The sequence below is a fragment of the Glossina fuscipes genome, unplaced genomic scaffold (genome assembly GCF_014805625.2).
Source record: "Glossina fuscipes isolate IAEA_lab_2018 unplaced genomic scaffold, Yale_Gfus_2 226, whole genome shotgun sequence".
Lineage (NCBI taxonomy): Eukaryota > Metazoa > Arthropoda > Insecta > Diptera > Glossinidae > Glossina > Glossina fuscipes.
The window spans coordinates 725281-748616 of NW_023998569.1; the positions used below are offsets into that span (position 1 = coordinate 725281).

The window sequence follows — 23336 nt, forward strand, 5'->3', positions numbered from 1 at the left end:
TTAAAGAGGTGAATTTGCGTGCATAGTGAACTTGCGTGGAGAGTGCATAAGCTCTAAAAGCAAATGATTGTTCATCGCAAGATTATCCTTGGCGACGATATCGACAGTTTGGTCAAAGATTTCGTTCGCAATGTCGATTGATGGTGCCATTACGTAAAAAAGGCTTTGTTTTAAAAAGTGATATCATGACGTCACAATCAATAGCAAACGTGTCTGCATAATGCTATTCAGCAATTCTTTGAAGAAATTTCAAAAACGCTTTCACGCTTATCAAAGCGTAAAGTGCCTAAAATGCTTCCAAATAGAGGAAACAAATTATTAAAAACAAAGCGCCATGACATAATTTTTGAGATTATATATGTAAAATGCGTCCGCTCATTCTTTCATTATTATTATTATTATTATTATTATTATTACTTATTAAAAGCTGTTAATAATTACTTGTTTACTCTGCTTTTTTTTTGTTTGCCATATAATTTACGATTTTATACAAAACATTAAAGTACACATATTTGCAATAAAAAGATTACAACAATGTTTGTTCTGTGTTGAGTTCTGAGAGTATAATCGGTTAATTCAACTTATGGTTTGTTCTGTTAACAGAAACTAAAGGAAATAAATGATAAAAAATAATTAAACAAGATTACAATCAAATAATAATTTTATTAATGACGTTAATAAGATTTTCTCTTTAAATGACCGTTTTTTTTTTTTTTTTTTTTTTTTTTTTTAATAAATGAACTGAAATGTAAACTAAATAAAAAGCCAAAATTTTATTTTAAAGGAAATTTTGTAAAAAGGAATATAGAGAAGCTTAGCATGCGCACATAGATGAAACAGTTTTGACGAAGATAGCAGGAGCATGCAGTTTTTATTAATTAATTAAAAAAAAAAATTTGTTTAAATTTTTAACAAAATTATTTAGAAACTATTTGATGAGACGAGAAAACACCTACCTTGAGGGCTGATTTCAAGACGACGACGTCACTGGGACTTTGTACCCAAGGTTCTCCATCAACTTGGACAGGCATATCGGAGTATAAGTGTATTTTGATGTGACCGCCCTTAAAGATCAAAACAAAAAAAGAAGGATAGAAAATGTCTAATAAAAATTTTGTTAATTTTTCGTTTACGATTGGTAACTCACTTGAGCAATACGTGTAGCGGTACGTATACCCGACTGTATTTGACCTAAATGCACTACACCGGAAACGCCGACAATTTCTAAAACACCGTCATAATGATTGGGTGTAGTGAAGTTATCGTCCTTATCAGGACCCCAAGGATTGGCACCGCTACCCCAACTATTTTATAAGAATTTTTAAGTTTTTTTTGCTTTGTTTTAACTTTTTTCATTACCTTAAAATATTCAATATAATTATACCCTCGACGGGTGGCAGTTCAATAACTTTGCCATCAACTTCTAAGCGCAATTCCTTGTGCAATTCCTTAACAGTTTTACGTCCGACAATTTTTCGTAAGCCCATCTTTACATAATAGCCTTTGTTGTGTAAACGAGAATTGAATTTATTTGGATTTTCTTCCCGCGCATTATGAAAATCTAAGCAGAGGTCTGCATCGACACCAATACCAAAATAATTGTTCATAACAAATATTTGAGAATTATCTTCGTTTTGAGCACCACCACCTCCTAAAAACAAAGTGAATAAACGTTTAAACAGACTTTTTCATAATTTTTTTTTTTTTGACCTAGCGAGTTGGTAGGTAAGAAAGAAATTTCGTTGTTTTCATTTATATGTATCAATTATGTGCAACAGTGGGAGAGAGAGAAATACATCGAAATTTCTTGAAATATATATATATACATATATATATATATTTTTTTTTTTTTTTCTGTGTTTATATACATATGTGTGAGTATGTATTGCTTTTTTATTAAAGAAATAGGCAAAATCGGTTTAAATAAGTTTAAACATGCGATTATCCTAGTTAGAGAATATCTGTATTCAGACGTTCTATATTATTGCTCTTTATTGAGAAATTACACTTTTGTTGGCAGGAATACAAGCAAAGTATGGACACAAACCGATAAGATATGATATGATGGTGGATAGCCTTTTCCGATGGTATCATCAACTTTGTAATATTAGATAGCCAGCAGCAGCAACGATTTAGTCAATCGTTTCAAATAATCTTTATTTCATATTATAAATTTATTTAATAAGTAAAAACAGCGAGCGAGTCTTTTATACGAGTGTATATATTTCAATGTGTTTTAATACTTAGTAGGCATGGGCGATTTTCTCTATTTTTGTATGGGTGCTGCATAGAATCTAAATGCTAGTTTATATTTCTGTATCTGGTATGGTTTATAAATGATGACCATAAAACTAAATTCTTTTTACTATTGAAAACAGAGGTATCCTTAGGTTGTACCGTACTGTGATCGAGTCCTTTGATCGATTTGCCTCAATTTCAATACCAATGTGCGTGCAAGAATTTCGGATCTTTGTTTGAAGCAGGCGATGTGAATGCTTACCACAGACATTACACAGATTGACAGCAAGACGGGTTCATCCTTCGGTGGTGAGCATAAAAATAATATAAAATAAATAATGCCATTTTTTAAATGTTTTTTGGTAGGACCAATCACTTAGGACATATCCCCTAAACGTGTTATCGTGAAGTGGGGAGGCAGCGACACGAGAGTGGCACGCATCCTGGCAGAGTTGCGAAAGTAAACAGAATTTTTGTAAGTCCTTCTTTTGCAGGGACAAGAAACCATCGTTATTGAAATGTCGGTATGCATAAAATATATGTTTTCGTTTGTACAACTTGAAATTGTCATTAGAGACCCCATGAATAATATTTTTTCATTTAGGGTACGTTCGATTTAATGGTCCCGCTATTTGTGTTTAAATACTCAACTCTCAATGCATCATTTGGAAAGCGGAAAATTTAAGTTACAATCCCTAGCGGATATGGGCCTGAAATTAAATAGTGATGAGAGCGGGAAGGGGAAGGGCAGGGGAATTTGCAATAGCCGGTAAGAATCTCGTGATATACGTTCAATTCTCCTAGAAAATTTGCTGAAACTTAGTGCATGCTTTCAATGCTTAAGTAAATAATTTCTAATAAAAGGCAAATAAGAAATTTATATTCGGTCGTGACCGAATCTTTTATACCCATCATCGCTGTCCCAAAAACGACTAAAACAGAAGAAAATCGCCCGTAGAATACGCTATCAAACTACTCTAGATTCATTTACTTTAATTCATGAGTAATGACCAAAAAAAAAAAATTTTTATTCTTTACGACAAATAGAATCGTTCTCACTGCTGTCGTGTTCATGAAGTAATTTGGACTACTTTCTTTACCAACCCGCGTACAAGAACCGCCATTGTTTCTGCCAAACTTTGTTTTTTGCGGCCATGAGAATGCTTACAGCAACCATTACACAAACGGACTTGTTTAAATCATTTCAAAATTTGATGCTGTTTTGAGAACATATATGCATTTACATATACATTTTGTGCAGTGTCTGAAGCTTCCTTCTGGGCGTTGCAGATGTTTTGACAAAATGGATATACCCCTCATTTTTCAGTGATGAATATAAAAATGATGTAAACGAAAGTTTTTTGCTAACCAATAGTATCCAGCCTTTAGCCTATCGGAACAATCTTTGATAATAACGATAAATTTTTGCGACAAGCCTTAAATTGAAATCTTTCATTGCTTCTACATTAGTGAAAAGAATATTCAACAACTTTCCATTTTTTTAAACCCTTTTTTGTGCATTATGTCTAAACGCGCAAGTTTGAGCGCTCTATTGGAAATAAATTATATAATTAACTGTAATATGCGACAAAATGTTGCTTTGTATTTAAAGAGATAGTGACATAAAATCCTTAGGATTTTGGAATATTATTTTAAATTAGATATGGATTAAATTATTTTAGAATAAGCATTGTGGAAAATAATTAGTAATGTTTCCTTTAGTTAATAGACGTGACTTAAGCATTTCATAGCTATGGAAACAGTTGTGAAATTTCAATTTCGCTAGAACAGTTGAATTTGTATTAACTCTATTAAAATTGTTACTAATCTGCTTTGCGACAAAGCAAACTCAGAATTGGTTGACGTTTCGATAATAATAATGACTCAAATGTACGTAATGAGTTCAAATAAGTTTAGATTACTTTCGGAAAACCAATTATGCAATCAGTTGATAGAGAAAAGTAATTAATATGAAGATTTTCTGTTCTGACTGTTTATATTACAGTTTTCTTAGGCAAGCTTAGTTGATATGAAGCATGCGTTTAAATAGTTGTTCATATGTATGTGTTTATATAATAAATATTTATGCACATATGTACATTATTTTGATTTGTATTCACATCGAAACAAAGCAGCATGTTCAATTACATACATACACGCGTTTACGTACATGTAGTGACCATTATTGTATTTGTTTGTCTTTCTTTCTGTTTAATGAGCTAGAAATTATTGGAATAATTCTTTTTTCTTTTGCTTAAAAATATTAAAGTGAAGCGTAGTAAACAGTAGGAGTACATTCGCGTAAAAATTCATTCCATTTATTACAAAGATTTTAATTGTAAATGTATTAAACAAATACAAAGATTAGGAAAAGAAAGCAGGACGGGAGCAAGGGAAAAGCAGAGAAACGTACAATGACACAAACACTTCTGCGTACTTGTGGTGGAATACAAAAAATACTTTTTTTTTTTTGATAAACTTTAAATATTTTTCAAAAGACCTGATATATCGCTCGTTATGGCCGGTAATTGATGATGCTGATTTGTTTGTTGCGATAAGTGTGCTTGGTGAGCCTTCTTCTTCTTACCGGTGGTATTTGAGGGCGCTTTAATTGCCGGTTCCTCAGGTCTTTCCTCCGGATGAAATACAACCGTCCAACGATCAAGACGAATTTCTTCCGCATCAATCACATCGCGTAAAAGGTTTAAAGGATCTTCCCCGCCAGTGTAGCCAGAGCCCCAGCAGAGAACACGTGCTAAGTCATTGCCTAACAAATGGAAGAAGAATCAAAAATCATATTATATAGCACAGAAACGGAAGCATATATAAGCACAAGCAACAAAACTTACCAGTACCCAAAGGCACTATGGCGCACGGTGGACTAGAACACTCCGAATCTTGTCCGACGTTATCAAGACACTGCAGTACCCAACCAATAGTACCATCACCGCCACAAACTAATATTTTATAATTGGCGATTTGACGAAATACATATAAACTGTAAGCAAATTAAAGGACAGTCATTTCGCGTAAATTGTTAAGTATGCTTCCACTTACCCTGGCAATGGTCCACCATTGTCCAGATCGAACACTTGGAATGGATTTAATAGCTTTCTAAAGCTTGATATTAATTCCAAACCTTGACAGCCCCCTGATTTAACATTGACGAACACTAATAACGGCCTAACATCCGATGGCACCATACTTGGCTCAATATTGGGTAATAGTAAAACTAATAATTTCTTATCCTCAATTATGGTTTCCCGTAGATTATAAAAAGCACGCACCTAATTAAAGGAACAAGACCCCTTTACTATTTGTTATTTATCAAATTTATTATTACAAGTCTTACCGCTTTTTGTGAGTCTTCAAAGGTCAGTACTACCGAACCGTATTCATAATAGATAGGACCAATACTAGTGAATTTATTTTCATCGGTTACATAACGATTTAAGATTTGCTCATAATTACGCTGTGATAGGCCGGGTGGTAAATTTCCAACGAATAAAGCTATGTTTGGACCGTGAGGATCTTGTTTATACTGCATATAGAAACGCATCAATTCCATTTGACGTATTGAGTCTTTACCCAAATGTTTCATAATATCCCAGGGACGTTCATTCCAGCATAATATGCGTTCAGTAACACCACGATCTAGTAATACTTCGGAACATCTATTACGAAACAAAGAAAAATGTTATCATTAATCATTAAAGCACAAGTTTGATAGAAAAAATCTTGCCTGTAGTCTTCTATTTGGTTGTCTTGTAAACCAAATTTATCTAAAGCGTCACGTATTAAATCTTTAATGGTGGTTGTGTTATCTACAGGAACACTGACGTAAGGATCTTCCAAAGAACATTGCAATTTACCGGGATACACGCGAACATGCCCTTTTTCTTTATCGTGAAACCTGAGATATATCGCTGGCCGTTTCCCCTCTAAGTGTATTAAAGTTTGTACAGGATTTGGATCCTGTAATGGAGTGTCTTCCATTCCAGCTGGAGCATATAAATCAGTTAAATAAAATGCCTACGAAACGAACAACATTTTTTTCTTTCACGTATTGTTTTTAGTACGTATTAATAACTTACACTTGGATCTCGTGTTATGTGAAATGCTCTTAAAGCAGTGGTCAATAATTGTTCGAGTGTGTACGTGCGCGGCACTATAATTACTCGATATAGTTGACGTTTAAACGAATTGTTGCCATCGAAAACTTTAACAGTTTCTAAAAACGATATAAATATTTTATAACTATTTCCTAAATTTGAATCAAAAACTGAGGCGTTACCGATGTCCTTCTCTTCACGTTCTCTTTCCTTTTTTTCTTTCTCCTTATCCGATTTATGGCCACTAGATGATTCTGGTCGATAATGCGTTGATGAGCCAGCAGTACTGCAGCCCGCTGCACTACTGACACCAGCGCCACCAACGCTAATGGAACCTGCACTAACACCAGCAACGCCTCCCCCAAAGTAAAGCGATTCAATTTTACCAACTGATGATTCTTCATCCTTAGCACATGGTGTATCGCCGCTGCTAAATTCTTCAGATATACTTCGTGCTGTTTATGAAAAAGCCGCGTGCCAGAAATGAAAAGCAAATTGAGAGCGGGAAAGACAGAAAGATAGAGAGAGAAAGAAAGAGAGGGAGAGAAACAGAGAGATGGATAGATTGATAGATAGATAGATAGAAAGAGAGAGCGAGAGAAAGAAAGAAAGAAAGAGAGAGAGAGAGAGAGAGAGAGCAAGAGAGTGAGAGAGAGAATAGATTTATCAAAAACGAAAAAGAGAGTAAGATAAGTAGAATGGTGTTTAAATCTTCATTATAGGGTTTTAATAGTTTTATTTTTTATTTTACTTTATTCTAATTAGCTAAAAAATCATTCAATTATATTAAAACTAAGGCAAAAGTATTTTTCATTGCAACACACACATTGGCTAATAATATTACGATAAAAACACATTGAACAATTGCAAGAACACTTTCTTTTTACACGGGAAAAAATTTTATATTGTATTCTAACAAACGTCACCACGCTTAGCTTATAGTGCGTGTTCGCCAGGAAGGCTTACCAGCTGACTCATTTCGCTGCAATTTGGACGCTTCACTTTTGACAGAGATATAGATTTAACCAAACTTAGTCAAAAAGTTTTAATTGTCAATATGCTTCGTCGAAGTCAAACCGATCAATTAGTACAAAATTTTGGATAGATATTATTTGAGGTTATGTTATTTGTACATTCTTTTAGTCTGTTTTTTTTCGAAGGTTTACTTTATCTCTCCTTCAATCATTTAGTCATGGCTCAGTATATGACTTGATAATATTCGCGAGTTAACGAAATTGCTATGAAAAACATTTTCTGTCACGGGAGCTGTGTTGGAGATGTGAGCGATGGTCCTAATGAATGAATTAATTTTAGAGAATTCTGCCGTTCTACTGGAGATAGATAGATAGATAGATGGATAGATGGATAGATAGATAGATGGATAGATGGATAGAGAGAGAGAGGGAGAGAGAGAGAGAGAGAGAATTAGTTGCTCCGTGAGAGCATCGCTATTGTGCTCGAAGTGGGGCCGTTGACGCGACTAGCAAACGGATTGCTCTAAGATAGAGTGGACAATAACAATAACAGTGGACATGTTAACAATAACAGTTATACGTAGGTTACGAGCGGAGGAAACTACGCCCAGCTGCCAATAGTGGAACGAATGAATGCATTACTGCACTCCCGCAAATTATGCCGAAAGAATACGGCGCTTGTGATAGAGATGCGTACGGTGGCTTAAAGAATTAAGTAGGTTGTTTGAAGAGTATACTGTGTTTGACGTTTCGACAATGACACGAGTAAATGATTTGCTTTTAGAAACAGTTTCATCCGATAACAAAAATTATGAATAGAGAATGTAGAGGATATATGACAGTTGTTCTCGCTCTGCTCACGACGACATAAACGAATGAAAAATAACTGCGCCTGAGATGTTGACGACGGCTTACTACATTTTGCTTGAACATTTATTTCATGGAATGTTGTTAATATAGTAGCGCGTTTGCGAAAGAATCAAGTTATCAAAATACGCAAAAACCCGAAGGAAACTATTAAAAATAAAAAATATTTTCTCAACTTCACTTTGGCTTCAATTTCAAAGAGTTTGGATTTTAAGATATTCGTATATATCCTCCCCATGCGAATGAAATGTTATGGTCTGTTTATGAAAACCGGTAAATCTTCCTTGCGAACAGCCTATATTTCATAAACTTCATGCATATAAAGGTTTTTTGATCTTCATGCATCAATAAAGGGCTTATTTTTCAAGTATTGCTGATGATTACGAAGAAAGCGCGGAATACAATGTATAAGTGTAAGAGAATTGTGTTAAGAGACACATATAGATTATGTTAGTTGCGAAATTGATAATTATTAACATTATCATCATTTTTACATTTTAGTTTCAGAGAAATTATGTATGTATGAATGATTATTTGCTGTTATAAAAAATCAATATTAAAAAATCAATATTAATTAGTATTCAGAAAAAAAATTAAACTAAAAAGTGAACTAACTGTTTAAAGGAATTAAAATTAGATAAACAAATGCATATTATTATAAATAAGGAAGAAAATTATATTCGTTCGTCACCGAATCTTTTATATCCATCACCGTTATCCTTAAATTTTGATGCTTTATAATATGGAGGGGGGCACGGCTGATTTTTTCTATTTTCAAAATAAAAGTTTTTGTGGCATAGGCATGTGGGTGTTGCAGAAATATTCTTTGACAAGTTTAGATAATTTTAAAATTCTTTTGATAATTTATAGGCGATATATTTATATTCTTTAATTTGAGAATGTTTACCACAATACTACATGGTTGTACAGGCAGATAGATGGACGGATGAACAGTCAGAGTTTAAATGCATTCCAAATTTGAAACTCGCAAATAATTTTTATACATTTACGGCCTATAGAATATGTATTCAATTTTTTATACATTTATCTGCAGTAGTCTATGAGTAACAAGCAAAGTTGCAATTTTTTATTCTTTTGAAAAATAGAGGTGTTCTCTGTTTCCGTGATGCTGTGGGTGTGTTCTTCGACCGATTTGGCCCATTTTCAACACCAATCTGCGTGCAAGAAGTTTTAATATTTCTGCCAAATTTGAAGTTGACAGCTTAAGTTTTGCGATCAGGAGAATATTTAGAACAGACATTACGCAGACGGACGGACGCACAGATGGACAAATGGCCAGATGGACGCGTTTAATCGATTTAGATTTTGATGCTGAACGAAAATATATGAAGTTTGTCGAGCCTTTGATGCTTCCTTCGGGGCATTGCAAACGTTTTGGGACAAGTAATGTACCCCTCATCCTTTGGTGATGGGTATAAAAATGAAATAAAAAATTCTTATTAGTAGAAGGAAATAAAAAGTGCAAAAAATGCAAAAGATCAAAAACTGGGAAACAATAAAAACAAAAAAGAAATTGTATATGGCCTGGACCGAACTCTCCAATACCCACCACCAAACTTTTCATTCTTTGATTATCAAATTATACGAAAAATACACAATAATCACTAGCACTTGCTTTACTATTCAAAAAAATTTCGCATATTCCTTTGTTTCTTTTGCAATTACGTCGTCGAACCAGTAAGTCTACTAATTTTATGAAGTCGTATACGTTTAAGCTATTTCGGCACTCTCGTTCCCACTAACCTTTCATGCGAAAAACCTCGTTTATGATGGTTATTGCTATCCAAAAAAGTGTTCAATTTCGTATGGAAAAATTTAAATCGTCATCCGCCATCCTTTTTCTTCAGAATGTATTTGATCGCATTTAGTTGATCAAAAAAATTAACTAATTTTGTTAAAGATTAGGGGAAGACACCACAGATAATAGATGATTATTTGTGGTATAAAGTACAAAAACAACTTATGGATAAGATGTCGGGACGATAGGATTAAGCGAGGTCCGCGTGCAGCGACTTTCATTAAAGTAACCTGTACAGAGACGTGAAAATCAAAGGTACTTAAAGAACACAAGACCTGTAAGCATAAACCTTCAAATAAGTATTAAAATTGCTCCCTCTAAAGAATGAACCGACATTAAAGTTTGTGTTTGCTGTACACTTTTTGTGCTTCAATAAAAAACACGTCAATCGGGAAGCACTATAGATTAAATACCTCTGTTCTACCATTTTACCAATCCGGATCTGTATAGAAAAGAAAAATTTCAATTATTTTTCCATTAGGTGCTCTTTACTTCGAAATTTGGTATAGAAACATCTATTAGTATCGTAAGCTTATGTGTCCATCGGTTCTTTCGATGTGTGGCCATGTTGCTCGCAACTTTCGAGTACATTGAGAAAGTTTGGCTTAAGAACAAACCTATTAAAAATGGTTTGGACCAGACCATTTTGACAACCTATGATCGCCGTTTGAAGAAATCATTGAGAAGAGATATAGGATATTAAATTTCATGGACAACAGGCTTTTTACCTTGCTTTACTACTCCGAATTTGACATCTTCGTTAATAGGTGGAGGAATAAACGGACAAAAGGTAAGGGACGTGACTAAGTTATTCCGAAATCTCTTGCTTATCAGGAATATACATTTTTCGCGGGAATTTCCAATGTAGAATCCAGAGGTAAAAGCGATGTCCCAGTGGTGGGTATAAAAAACACAAAGATTAGTTTTCTTATGTAATGTAACTGAAAAAATAACCTAAAAATTATATAGAAATAAATCACCTCTGCGTTTATGATAATTTGTTCTCCGCCAACCGATTGAAAAACGACGCATCCGTTTCAAAAAACGGCCAAAAACATGTTTGCTATCATCGGGCGGCTGTGACTGGTTTCGGTTATTGCCGCAATGACCTAGGTCACCACTCTGACGGATACTGTGGCAGGATAGAGGTCTTGAGCGGTTATCCATATAGCTTCGTAAAATATTCTCATCATCTTCGTCATCGTCTTCATCATTCTCTTCATCAACCTCGCAGTCATCGCTTGCCTCTGGATTGCATCTTCTCCGTCCATAGCTCAAACTATCATAACTATCATCGTAAGGATGATAATTTCCATGTTCGTCTTGTATGATAATTTTAATATTTTGTGAAATCGCATTTAAATTATTCGATTTGCTCGAGTTAATGTTTTTTAGTCTACTTCTTGAACGTTTTGAACGTCGTCGCTTAAAGAAACGGGAATATTTTTTAGAAGGTGCTTCCAAACTTGATAAATGCAATCTCTGGCGTGGCTCTCGAAACAATTTATTTTGATTAACTGGTGAGGGTTGCTGTTGACATGATCTCGTCGTATCAGGTTTGCGTGAAGTTAATGAATAGTCGCTGGAATTTGGCGAGCTAGAAACTTTTGAATATGATTTCGTAGGCGTAAACATAGTTTTTAATTTTGCAGTCGCACCGATCTTTCGAGAGGAAGGATATGTCGCATCCAAGGCAGTGTCTGTTGTTGAAGATAGCACGGATTTAAGGCACGAATCGTACGATTTCTTTCCCATTATCGTCGTTGACAAAGACAGATTGTGCTCTTTTTTATTCTTACCTACTGAAGTGTTTTTTTTATTATTATTATTATTATAGTTTAGGTTAGTTGCATTTAAATTTTTTAAATTAATATCGATGTCTTCAGTGTTGATTATTTCTCTGCTAGTGTCTGAGATTTCATAGAAACCTCGTTGGAAAAACGATTCGTCATCCATATCACTGCCTCCATCCTGGCTGCTGCAAGCCCCTTCTATACTGAAATCACTAGCTATGCCACTGGTAGCTGCGGCTTGTCTTTGTTTATGCCAGACATTCGATTTTTGGTGGAATTCATTATCATAAAACTCATTCTCATCACTGAAATCAACGCCGCTAAGGATGCCAATATCTTCATCTTCACTATTGCTTAGCGTTTGTTTCCGTGGTAACGAAGTCATTGAGGACTGGGATAAATTTCTTCGTCGCTTTTCGTTACCATTATTATACTTATTAGTTGGTATTGTTGGATAAATTAGCGAGGTTGTCGATGATGGCGCAGTAGAACAAGAGTTAAAAAAATTTTGTTTTGATTGTTCACGTCGTAGTCTCTCAATCGATAAAAGTTCTCTTAAACTTAATTGAGAAGCTGTGCTTTCTGCAGCAACGCTAACATTTGTTGAGCAAATTGATGTTGTTATTTTCATTGTAACGGGTTTCTGTTTTTCGTAGTCATTGAACATAGCTAAATATTTTTGCAATATGTTTTTTATTGGGATTTTTCAATTTTTATCCAAAAAAATCATATTAAGATTTTTTTTTATTTTTAATTGATAAAAATTAAAACATAAATAAAAATAAGTAAAATTTGTAAACTTAAATTTGAAAGTTTTTTTTTTTTTTAAATAATATCAGATCAATATTAATAAAAACTAATCGAATTTTTTTTTGAAAAATCAAAAAAAAACCACACAGGAAAGAAAGAATGGAAATTTCAAAATGAAATAATTGCAAGCATGTAGGAAAAACTTAATGAAATTCTCTATAGATCGTATTCAACTTTTTTGTGGTAAGATCTTCGAGATCAAATTTTTCATAATTTCCGTAATGTGAAAGATTGAGAGAATAACTTATGATACTTTATATGTATACGATCAAAAATTAACGATAATTTTCAAATTTATCATACCGTTCCTTCTACACCTACTCGATTGCTTTTACGGATATAAACACAGCTATATTAATAGTATAAGCGCAAATTTACAATTAGCTTTGATCTCTAAGCTTAGCATTTTGCAAGTAACTAAGTAAAGGAGTACTTCATACGAATATCAGAGGATTTATTTAATAACAGAAAAAAAAAACAAGTAAGAACACCATAATCGACTATTAGACACCCTACATCGGTTCACTTTATACACACATTTGTTCGTTTTTGTCATAATACGTTGTCGCCTTGGAAGTGATTTGGTTTCGTGAGAGTCCCTTTATACGATTGGTGTCTAAGTAAAGGACATATCAAGGATTGGGCGATTTTGCTTTATAAGAGTTTATTTTTCATTAAGACCTTTTCATGAGGTGAGATTTAAAAAGTAGACCTCCGTTGTCCAACTTGGCTAAAATTATGGTTTCCGCATTATTATTATGCACAAATTAAGATTCATCAAGAAGTATTGAAAATTAGGTTTCTCTTCCATATAAAGATTAATTTTCTGGACCAACCGTTATCTGGCAGAGAAATGAAAAAATTTGCCACATCCTATTTTAATTTTTCACACCTATTTAACCATGGACGGAAATCAGGCGGACAGGAAAACTTCAAAACTTGCTTCTGAATGAACCGGTATAATAAAAGATGGGGCTATCTCAAGTTCTTCTGGGTGATACGTTCGCACAAACTTAATATACCCGGGACCACAAGTGGTGTAAACTTTTATAGAAAGATCGAGATTCTGCCTGTTCGTCAGAGATGAAAACGCGAAAGAATTTACATAAATATGTTTCAGAATAGAAGGAAATTTTGGAGGATGTTGATAAAATTCATAAGAATAATTCTATTAAAATTTTGAATATAAAAATATTGGAAGGAAATTTACCTCCAAATTACTAAAATTTGTAATGGTTTTTCAGTAGAAGTAAATTTTTAATAAATAATTGCAAAATACTTTTGGATACAATCTATTAAAAAGAAAAATCATAGTAACTCACGTACATTAGACAAAATAATAATATGAATTTGTATTTGTCTATAACTAGATTATGGTTCGGGTTTTATGCTATGGGATATGAAGTTGGCCTGTGCTTTCATGAATATTATGATCATGAATATGACGGAACACATACATACATATATATTATTATCGCTAAACAAAACAACAATCAATTAATAAAAGTGTTAAGTTCTTTTTTTTTTTAAACATGGGATGATTCTTAATGATAGGAAAGTGTAAACGTTTTCAACGAAATGATTCTGGGTGATATACTTTGTATGTTAAAAAGTCTATTGTAGATTCTTTCTACATATATATAAAATCTTAAAAATTATGTATTTGCATATATTTATACATATATATGTATACCGCGATTTGAATACGAAACTGATTAAAACACGTTCTGGCTTAAACGTACTTGCAAAAGTTATATAAAAAGAGTGTCTTAATGTGCCTAATTATCACTAAAAGTGAAAAAGAGAACAAAACTTTTTATTACTTACGGCACGAATAGTCGCGAACAAGACTTGATTTTGATTTCACTTGTACGCCAATAATTGCCTCGATTGGCACCTCAGTACGTGGTATTGAAACTGAATGTGGAGGTAAGTAAATAGGTTGTAAAACACCAAAATTACATTCGGTTGGCAGGTACACGCGACATCCACCGTGTGTAGTAATACCACACCATTCGCAACGATAACCTTTGAAATAAAATAACCAGGTAAAGAAAGCACAAACAAAATAAATTCATAGTGAAGAAAAATTGCAATCTTTTGCACGAATTATTAAAATATTTTCTTATTTACCTGTTAGACATTCTGAAGACCAACAGTTTTTCTTGCAATAAGCACATTTGGACGTTGATGGTAGATTGCCTTCTCGCCAATGATGCTTCAGTTGGTTGGTTTTAATAGAAATTCGTTTTTATAAATAGATAATAGAAATTTGATAAAAGCACTTACTTGGTGCTTAACATTTAACAACTCCTTGCCGGGCACATATGTAGCATTCTCTGTACAATCGGGCACTGCAAAGTCTTGACACTCAATATGGGCAAAATAATCACAAACTGTAAAATGAAATAAATGGAGCAATAAACGAATTCAAAAACCATTCATTAAAATTGTTCGTTAAAAATTATCAAAATGATGTTTTACGGTTGTAGAAAATTTTTTTATTAATTGGCGTAGAGTTGTGAACAGTTCAACGAGAGGCGACAGTTGGACGAACGAGAGGGGGAAATACATGCTTATATTAGTTAATTAGAAATCCATACAAATCAATCATTTATAAGTTTTGTAGGGTCACTGGCGTATTAGTCGCAGTATGATGGTTGCGAATAGAAACCACATATCTCTCGTTTACGGGCACGAAAACTTTATATCAATTTATAATAGTTATTATTTAAGCCAAATCGACTATCTTATTTCGTTTAAGCCGTTAACTTTATTCACTACGAAAAATAAATGCGAGAGAAGGTCGACGTTTAAAATCCGATTTCGAAAAATTGACCCATCAAAGGTGCTAAAATATGTTGAAAGAGTAAGAAAGCAATAACGCAAACAAAGCTATAAATAATGGTTTAATCATTTAATAGCAGCGGTTACAGCTTTGCGAGGTGTCTTCCTTGCGAAAGAATGTGTTCACGACAGGCAGATTAATGGGCAAGTAAGGAGATTATAGTGGGTCGCGGCTCGTCATAAAATATCTGATATCAGCGGTCGCCCTTAGGCCAAAACACATTCGATATGCCAAAGTTCAACAAAATGTCTCAAAAACTGCGGGCTATTAGTTGAACATAAGAAAACAAGGCAGACAGGAGGAGAGACAAGCTCAGACCGGTATCATTGAAGTTGGGTCTACCTCAAGTTTTTCTAAGTGTAGCGTAGATCCTCGTAAATTGCATATATTCTTGTAAAACAAGCGGGCTAGGGTATAAAAATAATAGTTATTACATTGTTACGCAGCAGCTTTCCTATATTTCTGGCAAAATATGAAATCCTTGCTTTTTCCACTCTATCCACGAAAAAAATCTATTTTTTTGTTTGCGTTATACGGGAACAATAAAACATTGGTTGTAACAAGTGCTATTCCGAACGAGTATTGCCCAGTGGTATCTCAAAAATTGCGGCAAAATAATACGCACAATGAAATCAGACGAACAGGCGAACAGACAAGCTCAGATCGATTCAGGAAGTGATTCTGAATCGATAAAACGTGATTTGCCCAATCCCACTCTGTTATTACTAGGCAAAGATACATTATCAAGGACTTTAACTATATTTTCACCTTAATTACTATGATGTAAGCTTTGTATAAGTCAATTAAAGGTTTTTCTTTTCCTTTGATTAACATAGATAATTCATATAATGAAATTTCAATTTTACGAATTTTTAAATAACTTTTCAATATTTACTTACCCAAGCAATGTACGGCCGGCGTTTCATCTAAACGTTTGCGACATACTGTGCAAAACTTTTTTCGATGATGCGTAGGTTCAGACCAACAATGTGCAACAGGATTCTAAAATAGATTTTTTTTGATTTGATTTTAAGTAACAAAATGAGACAAGCACTTACCTTTATAATACAGGGCGCTATACCAGAGCACGGAGTTACAACGTTTGAAACGCATCTTTCGTGTATTATAAAGTTACAAACTGTCATAGTTAATAAATAAATAGAAAATAGATTCAGTTCAAATAATTAATTAAACGATAACTTTTTAAAATGTTGTAGCAATTCCCTGGCACGATATTAAAGACATATTGAATATATTTATAGTTTTTACTATAGACACCCTCTCAGTAATACTTGATGGCTTGACAAAGCCTGAACCAAATGATTTATATTTAGTTTATGATTATAATTTAGGCTCCATAGTATATGGCTGCCAGCTTTTCATCGAACTTTTCATTTAAAAATTCAAATTCTTTAGCAATTATTTAATGTGTTGCTTTATTTAGTTCGAATTTCTATCAACAAACCTGGGCATCACCTCGCTGCCGCTCATAAAATAAGTAAAAAACGGCCCACGTGTATAATGAACTATGAGTTTTCATAACAAAGGCCGAGTGCATATTAAATTTCATACGCCCTTTTCAACATGTAGAAATGTACCAAAGAGATCCCATTAAGTGTATTGCTGACTATCCCGAATAGGGAAAATTTAGAAGAGTCGGTTTGTATGATATTAAGATTACGAGACAAAAACTTTATCTAAGAGAACTATTTTGTTTTCTCTTATCTTTCGCGCTATTCTCCTCTTGAAATAAATTCGAAACGATTCGATTATAATCGCCTAAAATAAAAATATGTATATATAATAAAAATGAGATTTAGGACAACATATTTAAAAATGTTGTTCTGATTTGCAATTTCAGGGCCCGCGCTGTAAAGTCACCACGTGTTAGACTCTCGTTCGCGTTATAATAAAAGTCTACGTTGAAATCGTTCGTTCCCAGAAGGTGATGAAAAAACAACGGTTAACAAAGGTTTTTTTGTCAACATTTTATATAATCTGTATGCTCCAAATAGCTAACGTATTTATTGAATTCATCCATGTATCATTACAATAAATAATAATAAGTAATGTTATAATAAACAGCCACGTTATCGTATGTGCCCTTCGTTTCACACCAGGGACGCATGTCTTATTTTTCTCTTTGTGTTTTCCTGTTTTAGAATGCCACGACATTTGCTTTCGCTTTTTGCGTTTTCATGGCGTATTCGAACAAGCAGCATTTTAAATCGACTCAGGAAGATTTTCACGTTTATAAAACGAACATGAATTTTGCTGAAAATTATCGATAGTATGTAAGTGGTAATTCAACTTCCATGGTTCCATGATTGAGTGGCAGAATTTGAAAAGTTCAAATATCAAGAAAATAATTCCAAAAGCAATGCATAAAAATGGAAAATTAAATGATTCCGTTTCGAGCATGTATGCAAAAACTCCCAGAAGGGTTTGAGATAGGCCGAACAATTCAAATATATTTTTATGCAACTTGGTACACTGACGTCTTTTGAAACGCTATAGACAATTGTTCGGATCGGACCACTTTTTCGACCACTTCCCATATAATGTCTTAATTTGAAAGTCATTATATAAACAACACATGTTGAAACACGTTTAGGATGGCGTAGGTTATGACCACCCATTACAATGTTTTTACTTGCAGAAGTTAATCTGAAGTGATTTAAAAATGTGTGTTCGTTTTTATCTAAATTATTCGAAACTTTAACGTTTTTAAAGGAACATCATCCCGGTTGTATGCTATACTTTTCTGGTCGTATGCTATACTCTTCGGTCGTATGCTATACTTTTATGAAGTTCACCCATAATTTGAATAAATTTTCTTTTTTTTGTTGCCATCGTTTTACAAAAGCGGTACTTCAAGCATAAAAAAAAGAAAACAAGAAAAAATAAAAATTGAACTGTTTTTATGTATGTTTGCAAAATGTCAAAAGGGTCTAAAAATAAATCTATTACCGTCAAATAATAAACTGGATTACATACATATACACGCATAAAGTGATATAAGTTAACAAACATCCATACACTATTTTTCATGCATGTATATATAATGACTGTTGTATTCTATCAAGTTAAAAATGTTTATAACACAAAAATACAAACGTTACATTATCAGTTATGCGCAAGTGTTATGGATATGGTATAAATTATTTTCGCCCTTCAATCTTCACTTGCAAACAAAAAAAGAAAGCAGCATTCGTTTATTTACGTAAACGAAACTTTGGGAACATTAGTTGCGTTTGCGTTCGCAGAAGAAGGGCGCCGAAGCAATTCATTGACATTTTCCAAGATCGCCATTAAAAATAGTTAGTTGTCAATGAATTGATTATGAAAGCATATACAAACCGAGAATATTGTAGCAATAGCAACAAAAGCTTTATTTATGTATACGAGGTATGTATGCCGATTGAGGGGAAGAGACGCAAAAAGAGAGAGAGAGAAATATAGAATTTAGTATAAAATCGAAAAAGAAAGGAAAAAAGAAAAAAACAGTAAAAAATGAAAGAGACAAAGGCAAAGACATGAAACAGTGGAGATGACAGGGAAGCTCATAAATAAGGTTTTTCCGTCTTCAGTGGCAGTCTCATCATGAACATCAAGTTCATTATTCTCTAAAGTCAGTGTTTGCAAACATAACATTATTGTTATGCTCTTCATAAGCTTAAATACAAATACATAGACAAATGCATATACACACATGCAAGAACTTATTTATTATGCTTTTTACTAAAATAGTACTCTATTCCCAACATACTTGATAGCTTTCTCCTTTTATATCAAACGTTAAATGCATTTTATAGAAACTAAGTGTGCGTCAGTGTTAGTGCAAATATCTACACAGTGTACACAATGTATACAAAAGAGTTCAGGGTTTTATTGGCTCTGCATGTGCGCTTATGTTTGCACGTTATTCCTGTACGACGTTGTCGTCATAGTTTCTCCCTTGAGTTTTCTGGTAAAGTGTCAACACAATGTCAGTATCAGCACATTAATAAAAGATGCCATCTTTCGCATAATAGAATCAAATAAAATACAAAAAAATACAAAAAAATACAAAAACTAAAATCCCCACTGCCGGTATATAAACCAATGGACCTTTTTTCATTCAGTTTTTTCACTTTACACTTTTTTTTTGCATTTTCAACTTTACAAACTGGTAGCTGGATAGCAACTTGGTTGCAACTTACGCTACGTAAAAAATGCTATTCTTTGCTGTACCTTCAGGATCTTAAGTCCATTAATTTAAAAAACTAAAGAAATAATTTAAGGAGAAATTGAGTAAGACAGCAGCTATATGTTTATATGCGGTGTATCCGTCTGGAATCGTTGGCCGGTTGCTTTTGGATCATGTGCTTGGAGCCATGTACCTTGTTCGGTAATGCTGCCATGGTAGTCAAAACCATAACTTCACAGGCAGTAAATATGAAAAAATTCATTCCTATATGTTTACAAAAACGCAAGCAACTGCCATGAAACTGTATATAGTTTCAAAGATCACCCTCACAAAGAAATTAAAAACTTTGCGACAGGTGCTAGCAGTCAAATATAACTGATTGCGAACAAAAGACAAATTGAATAAATCTCTCAATACATTTTCCGCAAATTGTTGTTCTTATATGTATACGGTTACCCCTTAATATCATTTCACTATTCACATATACCACATACGTATAGATATGACAGTAACACCATGACTATAATTACATACGTATATGTACATTATCTATATATATCTTTGAAGCACTTTAGTCCATCGGCCGAAAAAAAGGGTTATTGATAATGAATACGATCAGACTATGTGTACGGAACGTACTCTTATAATAACGTATCTTGAAAATATGTTTATATGAAGAAAAATTACAAGTGGATACCAACTAAAATTTGAAAGGAGAATGTTTTTAGTGTCAGATAAATACATTCCCCGCCTACATACCCAAGAAGAACTCAGAAGAATGTGTATTTCAGACGCAAACAGCTGTCACTACCAGGTATATAACATTGATCAACTGATTAGCTACAAGGACATGTAGAGTGCAATTCGATTGGGATAGGATTATTATTTCTGAAATTTGATTCGCAGTAATTTTTATTGAATATTCGAAGATGTCTCATTAATCGTTGTGAAATAGTTCAAATAATCTTTAATAATAACACTTTGGAGTTTAATAAGTCATTCGGAAGTTGATTAATGAAATATGCATTTACCATTATTCTTACAAATAATAAGTTTTTATAAGGCAAAAATATTAAATATTAATTGGTCTCTAAAATTTTTAACTTTCGATTATTGTAGTGGGTTAGATACGTTTGGCCTTGGGCGACCGTAATATTTTCACTTGCATTATGTATTGTAAGCGAATCGTATGTTTTATGATTTAAAATATTGCTTCAATTTTTGTAACTTTTAAATTTTCTATTAGTACATGGACGAACATACATTTTTGCTCTTGAATGATTCGCTGGGTTGTAAAAAAAGACTCAGTGTGAACATACACTGCTTAACCCATTGACTGCCAAATATATTTAGAGCGTCTTGTCCTGGGTTCCAAGGTTTTATTTTGAAGTATACATGAAAGTTTACAAAATGTAATTATATTAAGTTACTAATATAATATATTGTAATATCATTTACAGTAATTTTTATTGAAAAAAAAACACTACGAGATAACTCGTAGCTGGCGTCACTAAATAAAATTCCTGTGCTAGTTGCCACTTACGCGTTATCTCGTAGTGATAATGATATGGCATCAAACTGGATGAACTTTGTGAACCTAACGGAATCGTCTTGAGAGTGAAAATTTATGCTAGCAAATATGATGATCTAAGTGGACTTCAAATGTCGTTTTGGCTCTGATGGATGGTTCCTGGATAGTGGTTATGAACTTTATATGGACAACCACTATAATTCAGTTGGGGTCGCGAAAAATTTCACGAGTAAATCAACATACGTATGCGGCACGTTAACATTTGACCGAAAGGGAAATCTAGAAAATCTAGTCAAAAAGAAACTGAATCAAGGAGACTCTGAATGGCTCAGATCAGTATCGATTATGGTCAACAAATGGAAAGATAAGCGGAATGTGCTGACTATATCCAACATGCACAAAGGTGAAATGGTTCAAGTGCAGAACAAAAATGGAAAAATTTCGACTAAACAGGATACAGTCAGAGATTATACTTTGGGAATGGCAGGTATTGATCGCTCTGACCAACCTGTGTCATATTACTCATTCCATAGAAAACTGTACTACATTACTTGGAAATCTTCCTGCACAATGCACACATGTTTCACAACCAAAGAAATCGAAAGAATAAAAGGATGACGTTACTTCAATTTAGGGAATCAGTTATTATGCATTTACTTGGTGACGACAGCAATGCAAAAGAAAGCAGGAACTGTAATACAAATGCAACTGATTTTCATTATTTAGAACATCTTCCTCCCACAGAAAAAAAAAGAATGCCTACAAAGCCATGTCGAATCTGTATAAAGAAAAAAAAAACTTAATTTTTGTCCACTGTGCCCTGAGAAGCCAGCACTTTGCGTTGATCCTTGTTTTAGAGTTTATCATATTCAGCAACAATAATAAAAATATTGTTAAATAATACTATTTTTATTTATTTGAAACGGCCATTTGTAATTAATCTAAAATTGCAGCACACACTACGAGATATCTCGTAGCTGGCAGTTTTAATACACACACTTAATAACTTTACAATTTGCGATTATTTAAGAAGATATCAAATCCTTGGTGAATGTTTCTAAGGAATTCCAACGAGTAAACAAAATATCCATAATGTTTCAATTTCAGATGCTTGATAATAATAAAAAACATAAATAAATTTTTTGACATCTCAAAACAATTCGTTTAATTTTAATATAAGGAAATGCGCCTTTAACTTAAAATGACATTTTAACGAAAGTTTGTTACAGATACTTCGGACGTATACGTGTTTTGCAATTCAGACGCGTTATATCTATTCATGAATATTGAAGTTGCGTTTATACTACGCATACGACGTGAGTGACAATATTATTTAACATTCTTGTACAGATAAGAAAAAGGTTTCATTTGCGGATTATATCAAAATTTAGTGGCTATCAGTGATGGAATGATGACAGAAGAATATAATATGACTATTTTTTACGCTTCAGGTAAAATAAAGAAAGCTCTAAATACATAAACAATTGCGCTAAGAATACTGTTAATGCTTCTAGTTATGTAAAGTTTTCATGCATTCGTGCAACATAAATATATACATATATGCATATATAGAAAGACGTTCTTATTTACTCCTTTCCCCTCCCTGCCTTACTATTTTTCTCTGCTGCGCTTCCCCTTTCTTTGCCTTTCTCACCACATCTCGCTCTTTTTGGATAAATTACGAATATACACGAATGAAAATATATTTTTATTTATTTGTTCGCTGCGCTGAAAGATGCCAAAAAGAGCAGAAAAAAACAAAGTAGGCCGCTGACCTGATGTTGTAGTTTTCTGACGTCATAAATGAACTCATTCATAGCGCTGGAGATGTGTAACAGTAACAGCGCAAAACACCGTACCAACAGCATGAATACCAAAGTAAACTACTGTGCAAATACGTTCCAAAATATAAATCGAATAAATACATAGATAACTACACACTAAGCTTGGCTGGGTGACCGTGGCGTGCGTTTGTTTTTCATAGAAATCTTTGACAAACTATCTGCAATTAAGCAGTATACTCTTTACGTTTACATGATACAAGTTTTAGGTGATATTTTTTCTTTTCTTTAATTTTTATTATTATCTTTTCCTTCCTCGCATTTCTTGTTCCATCGCCGCTAAGGTACGAGCACACAAATACAAGTATATAATT

The 23336-nt window shown here is 33.4% G+C and overlaps 1 protein-coding gene across 3 annotated transcripts in view; it reads right to left on the bottom strand.

Annotated features, from left to right (window-relative positions):
* LOC119642567 (diacylglycerol kinase theta) overlaps positions 1–23336 on the bottom strand; it is a 53887-nt gene that overhangs the window by 12641 nt on the left and 17910 nt on the right. Inside the window, exons 2-17 of one of the 3 annotated variants that reach the window (XM_038041743.1) lie at positions 16520–16599; positions 16361–16463; positions 14903–15009; positions 14747–14831; positions 14441–14641; positions 10991–12472; positions 6533–6805; positions 6333–6469; positions 5981–6270; positions 5591–5912; positions 5296–5525; positions 5088–5236; positions 4739–5005; positions 1360–1651; positions 1148–1304; positions 957–1064 (exon numbers count right to left, since the gene is read on the bottom strand). In XM_038041743.1, coding sequence (XP_037897671.1) covers positions 957–1064; positions 1148–1304; positions 1360–1651; positions 4739–5005; positions 5088–5236; positions 5296–5525; positions 5591–5912; positions 5981–6270; positions 6333–6469; positions 6533–6805; positions 10991–12472; positions 14441–14641; positions 14747–14831; positions 14903–15009; positions 16361–16463; positions 16520–16599 — 4283 coding nt within the window. The remainder of the gene's footprint in view (positions 1–956; positions 1065–1147; positions 1305–1359; positions 1652–4738; positions 5006–5087; positions 5237–5295; positions 5526–5590; positions 5913–5980; positions 6271–6332; positions 6470–6532; positions 6806–10990; positions 12473–14440; positions 14642–14746; positions 14832–14902; positions 15010–16360; positions 16464–16519; positions 16600–23336) is intronic. The other 2 variants (XM_038041744.1, XM_038041746.1) reach the window with 2 other exon arrangements.